This window comes from Scardinius erythrophthalmus (genome assembly GCF_964197995.2).
Source record: "Scardinius erythrophthalmus genome assembly, chromosome: 14".
Classification (NCBI taxonomy): Eukaryota; Metazoa; Chordata; class Actinopteri; order Cypriniformes; family Leuciscidae; genus Scardinius; species Scardinius erythrophthalmus.
Genome location: NC_138234.1, coordinates 14191867 through 14197750, shown reverse-complemented (window position 1 = coordinate 14197750; position 5884 = coordinate 14191867). Strand labels below are relative to the sequence as shown.

General features: G+C 35.2%; 1 protein-coding gene across 1 annotated transcript; it reads right to left on the bottom strand.

Annotated features, from left to right (window-relative positions):
- Positions 1-2128: 2128 nt before the first annotated feature.
- Positions 2129-5879, bottom strand: LOC308701864 (uncharacterized protein). The gene is made up of 5 exons (XM_081384332.1): positions 5804-5879; positions 4723-5049; positions 3281-3589; positions 2980-3063; positions 2129-2581 (listed from the first exon to the last, which is right to left on the bottom strand). The coding sequence occupies exons 1-5, from the start codon at positions 5850-5852 to the stop codon at positions 2358-2360; spliced, it is 993 nt and encodes a 330-aa protein (XP_081240458.1). The 5' UTR covers positions 5853-5879; the 3' UTR covers positions 2129-2357.
- Positions 5880-5884: the final 5 nt, after the last annotated feature.

Below are 5884 nucleotides of genomic sequence, written 5' to 3'. Positions count from 1 at the left end.
TTATTATTCTGAAATCATTATTTCTAGTATAAATTAATGTAGAGTCTGGTGTTACCTCAAATCTTTGATCAAACTGAAGGCACTAATGAATGGCGCACATAATTCGGAGAAAGCCTTCTGATTTTTGTCTATTAGCAGTTTATATAGCAGCCAGAGAAGGCAAAAATGTGGTCATATTTTTGCAAAAGAAATGCTGAAAAGTAAAGCTGGTTTGTAGCAAACCAAGAACACAGACTACTTACAGTAGCTGTAATTAGTACTGTAACTGTTTTTAGTGTTATTTAGTGTTAAATTATTGTGATTGGGTTAGGTGTGTTAGGTTTATTGTGAATTTGTTATATAAATTTGTTGTGTTTTCTATTTAGGCTACTTATTTAAATATATTTAAGTATACTTAAATTTGAAAATATTGTTCGATTTTAAGAATTTTTTATTTTATTTTATTTTTTTCAATAAAAAAGCCATTTTTTAACGTCATTCACCATCATTTTGAGGCTATTTTTTTTTTTTTTTTTTTTTTAGTATCGGTTCGGGCACCGTTAGGCACCGTTTTAAAAGTATTGATTTGGCACCGGTATCGGAAAAAACCCAAACGATACCCAACCCTACACATAAACCTTGCAAAATCCGTTAAGCAGACCAGTCAGACTGAAACTGATTTACAGAAATGAGATTTTAATAGGATTTCAAATCACATTTGAATGTAGGTCGAAATGCATTTGTAAAAATACATTACATCGCATTTCATGTTATTATTATTATTATTATTTATTTATATATTTTTTGCTGTTCACACTTGATAAATCTGATCAGATTTCAATTGGATATGCACAAAAATTGGATTGTATTGAAAGTCTGAGCATAGCCGTATTGTAGAAATCAACTAGATCTTATTTAACATTCTCTCAGCATTTTGACTTTTCTTTTTATTTATAATGTAAACTTTTTACCTTTTTCTGCTATATGAAGTAAAGACTCTTAAATATGTGATCCAAACATAGGCCTACAGACTGTCACAGTCACAAAAAAGTTTGAGTCCGGGCTGAGCCTGGAGGACTTTCTGTGTAAGATGTGATCACAAGTACATGAGGGAGACACATTCCTGTTTATACCTGGTGTTTTAATCCGTCTCTTTTGTCCACTTTCAACCAATTCTGTCCTGATTTCATCGAGGGGAGGGTCTATGTATGGGCTATGTATGTGAATGTATGGGCTTTTTCAGATCTTTCGAACTAATGGACGATTAGGTCCAAACCATTGCCTTAGGTCCAAAGATACTGATCTTCAATGTCTGATTTTTTTTTTTATCTGATTGTTAATGTCCTCCTGAACTAGTAGAAACACGGATTCGGTTGTTCACTGATACAGGTATTTATTGCTTGATTCTAAATATAAATATACTGTTTAATGTGAATTGTTAATTTTTTTTATCAAGTCCTGTGGAATCCCTTGGTTCATACTGCACTGTATATATGACACAATCAAATCTTCAGATCATCAACAGCAGACAGACCAAATTCAGGACATTAATTGTGTCTGTCACTGGTGAGTAGTTAATATTTTTATTATAATGACTATATATTTATTTGTACAACCATTCCATTCCTTGAATCTGAAGAGGCGTTCCCAGACTTTTAAATTCCTTTGCATATCCAGTGGATTTTTACTTTCACTTTCATTTTCACTTGCCGCCTCCTTCATGTGTTTCCATGTTCAGTCATAAGGGGGAGCCAAAGTAGCGTCATGTGCATTAGAATCAGTGGGAAGGAATAAGAGTTTGCTTAAATCCTATTAATCAGACCAATTGACTTTAAGTAAATTAAAACAGTTGCGGTGTATGTAGAATGTTAAGTAGCAGGTTTTATTTTCCCCATTGATCTTAATTCCTCTACTATAGCTACACTCTTTCACAGTTTGTCCAGACATCAGATCATACCACAGCTGTACAGATGTGAATAACAGACCAAAAGGTTTCTCTTCGCCTCACAAACTGAGCTGATAGTGTATCACGTGCATTCAGTGAATCACATGTCCACACACAACAGCTGTTTGAACTATATTGTTTTGTGACATTACAAATGTGGACGGTGGACAGGAGAACTGAAAAATACAAGCTCTACACCTTGTTGTAAAACCCAGGTTTTATTAAAAGTCTAAAAAAATGCAGATCAATCACAAGCCTATAAGATCATTCTATGTCATCGTCTGTGTTGTTAATTATTATTTTGCTTGATTATGGTTAACGCCATATATTTAATTTAATAGATTAATTTTAAATGGTCAAATAATGCAAAGATCTGTTAATAAATAGCTGTGCAAGGAACAGGAAAGGTGCAGAGTGTCAAGGTAAGTTTGCTTTATATCTGGACATATCTGGAACTAAACCTTCTGCTCAGTTCACACTGTTGGCCTGATCTGACTCCAGAGGTCTGACAGTGATGTCTGGTCTCTTCTTCTCTGATCAGCTCACTTCTTGTAGATCTGATGTCATAAACCAGCACAGAAACAGTAGCCACGCCCACCAGAGCAGAGACGACCAATCGGATCACAGCTTCAGTGAAACCACAACAGTGGATGTGGTCTGAAAAGAAAAACAATGATTTTAGGGCTCGTCCCTATAGACTTATACTGTAGGTGCTGGTTTTGTGAATTATTATTAAGAGCTCAAGCATCCACTGGAAAGTTTGTATGCACAGTTTCCTCGCTTAGCCAAATAACATTAGCTAGGATTGCACGATAAACAGAAGCAATTCTAGACTCTTTAAATGGCTCCCCAGGAATCTGTGTGACTCTTTATCCATGATGATTTTTGCCTTGAGTGTTAATGTTCTCTAGAGTAGTGCAGCATATGGCACCACACACAAACACACACACAACTCTGAGCGCGCAATTAACTTCACTGTCTGCTTCCAGTTTTCTGTTCCTGTGAAATCACACAAGAAATGCAAGCAAATGTGCCTCATATACCCAGTGATGTACCTGAACTTGGCTGATAGAGTTCAGTAATGTTGCTGTCCTCAGTCTGGTTGATGGTTGACACACAATTTGAGCTTGATGATCTTTCTGATGATGAAAAATATTGGGTCGCAGTTAATCACACACAGATCAGTGCTGACAATCTTTATTTATTTACTTTATTTATGCATTTATAAAATGTTATTAAAGCAGTCAATATCATAACTTGGATACAAGGACTATTGAAAATGATATAAAATAAATGTTTTTAAAATGACAAAGATATAATGCAAATGATGAGCAAATAATGCTGTAATTCTCTTACCATAGACTATGAGATTAAAACTCATGTAGCTGGTCTCTCGGCTGACAATTGTTAGTTGATAAAGTCCAGTGTCATTGGTTTCGGTGTTTGTGATGGTCAGAGATCCGGTTTGATCATTCAGTTTCAGTCTGTCTCTGAATCTCTCATCATAAGTAGAGCTGGTTTGCATGAGTCTGTTGACTTCAGCGATTCGAGTGCTGCCGAACATCCACTGCACCATCAAATATTTCTGTACTTCGGGAACATAAGTGTTTAGAGTGACAGAATCTCCCTCCATTACTGACACTGACTTCACTGCATCCGTCACATCTAGAGAGAACAAACAGAAACATGTTTTGTTAAACTAAGATCATTATGTTGCTTATTAATGATCAAATTGCAATTTCAATCTGTATTATGCAGATGTTTTCTGATCTCCAGTGAACCAACACTTTAAATTTGGATCTTATAAGAGATGAATAACAATGAAAGTTCAGGAGTTCAGTTTCAGGAGATGTTCCTTCAGCTCTCACTTTCTTGTGAAAAATGGAACCGAAACACAAAACACTCATCTGTGGATCAGACTGCTTTAACTTCATTCAGTGAGCCAGTTACAGTTAGTGATTAGCTTACGGACTAATTTAAATGCCTCTGCTTAGTCACTTCATTCATTTATTCATTCGTGTAATTACTTGTTTGTCATTGGTTAGAAGGCTGCAAAATGTTTTTGCAACAACAAGAGCAGATTTCAATAGGATGGACACTTTTCACGATTGCGTAATCACAGCAGCTGTAACTATAATACTGATAAACAAATAAATGTGCAGCCATTATTGTGTTTCTCTTTACATCTGTGACTGTTTTATATTTGAATTGAGCTGTAGCTGCATTTTCTCATTCTTAGCTGTGTCCATGCCATGATTTTCATGGACTTTTAGTTTATCACATTGCTTCCCTGTTTTCTGTTCCTGTTTTCTTTGTTCTCTTTGTTTCTTTGTGGTACGTTTGCATGACAACAATGTACTAAAAATGGAAACATTTCCTTTATGTTTTTCAAGTAAAGACGACACTTTGTCAAAACGACTCTGTTCACATGGATCTGTGAAAATGACTAAATGCCGTATTATCATACCAGGCCCGGAGTTGGAAATGTCCGTTTGTAAAGAAACACTACTTGCTAAAGACTGAACACATTATGCACATGTGCATGTTTTCACAAATTCACGTTTTTATAGTTTACGTGGGGATGATAACAGTATTGTTTTCTCCTGAGTATTTTGATTCATTGGATTAAAGACTTTTGCAATTAACATTTTTTAGTTTTGACTACAAAGCAAGTGTGACAGTTCATTTGTTCGGTGTGAACAGTGTTCAGTTGTGGAGTTAAAGCCATCAATATCATAAAGAATATTGAAATGAATAGAAAAGAACCATTTTAGGATAAAGATAAGTTTAAGTCTTACCACAGACTTTAAGATTGAAACTCATGTAGCTGGTCCCTCTGCTGACAAGTGTTAGTTGATAAAGTCCAGAGTCTGAGATTCTGGTGTTTGTGATGGTCAGAGATCCGGTTTGATCCAGTTTCAGTCTGTCTCTGAATTTCTCATCAGGACCATCATACGTCAAGTTGGTTTGCGTGAGTCTGCTGATTTCAGCGATTCGAGTGCTTCCGAACATCCACTGTATCAACAAATATTGCTGTGTTTCTGTAACATCAGTGTTTAGAGTGACAGAATCTCCCTCCATCACTGACACTGACTTCACTGATTCTGCATCATCACCAAATACACCTGATGAACAAACAGAAATATGTGTGCTGTTAAAGACCAAATTAAATGACAATTTAAATCTGTATTATGCAGATGTTTACCACTAACATGAATGTTAAATGATTTGCAGAGAACAAACACTTTTCCATCAAGAGATGAACAGTGAAAGTTCAGAACAGCAGTTTAAACACTAAAGATGCAAAAAAAAAAAAAGAGGCAAAAAAAAAATAAAAAAAAAAATAAAAGAGAACCCGGGACCCTGGCTTTGGCCCTAATTCATAATTGGAGAAAAAACGGGTTGATCACATTGTCGATCAGCGAGTTTGTGCTGAACAAAACTGAAAAAGTCTCTTGTGCTGAGACTTGTTCTTCTCCAGTGATGTTTTCTTATGCACTCATTTTTATGTGCAAACAGAAGTGAAAAATAAAACATAATCTATGGACCAGACTGCTTTAATCTTATTCAGCTAACCAGCGATTAGCTCATGGACTAATTAAATTTTTATACTGAGAAAATGAAATGCTATAAATGACTTTAAATGAGCTAACTGCATGTTGAAACATTTTAACATTGATTTCAATTTGTGTAAATAATGATCAATGTTTTAAAACAAGATAACGCATTTTGTTTCTCTACATCAAATTAACCCATCAAAAGTCCATCAAATTAACAGGCCCTTCAAATAAATGTTTCAATATATATATTGAAACTTTTTTGTTGAAATAACACTAAAACAGCAAGAAGTGAAGTCATTAAAACACATCTATAACTTACCAAACAGATGCCACAAGCACACCGAGAACAAAACAAAAGCATAACCCATATTCGCTGGCAGTTTGCCCACCACTAAATGTC

What these genes read in the sequence shown, in the direction of transcription:
- LOC308701864 (XM_081384332.1), bottom strand. Translation starts at nt 5,852, where the DNA reads ATGGGTTATGCTTTTGTTTTGTTCTCGGTGTGCTTGTGGCATCTGTTT. An exon ending in GTGCTTGTGGCATCTGTTTG is followed by an intron (nt 5,050 to 5,803) that starts GTAAGTTATAGA and finishes TTTGTTCATCAG; the next exon opens with GTGTATTTGGTGATGATGCA. An exon ending in TTTTAATCTCATAGTCTATG is followed by an intron (nt 3,064 to 3,280) that starts GTAAGAGAATTA and finishes TTTCATCATCAG; the next exon opens with AAAGATCATCAAGCTCAAAT.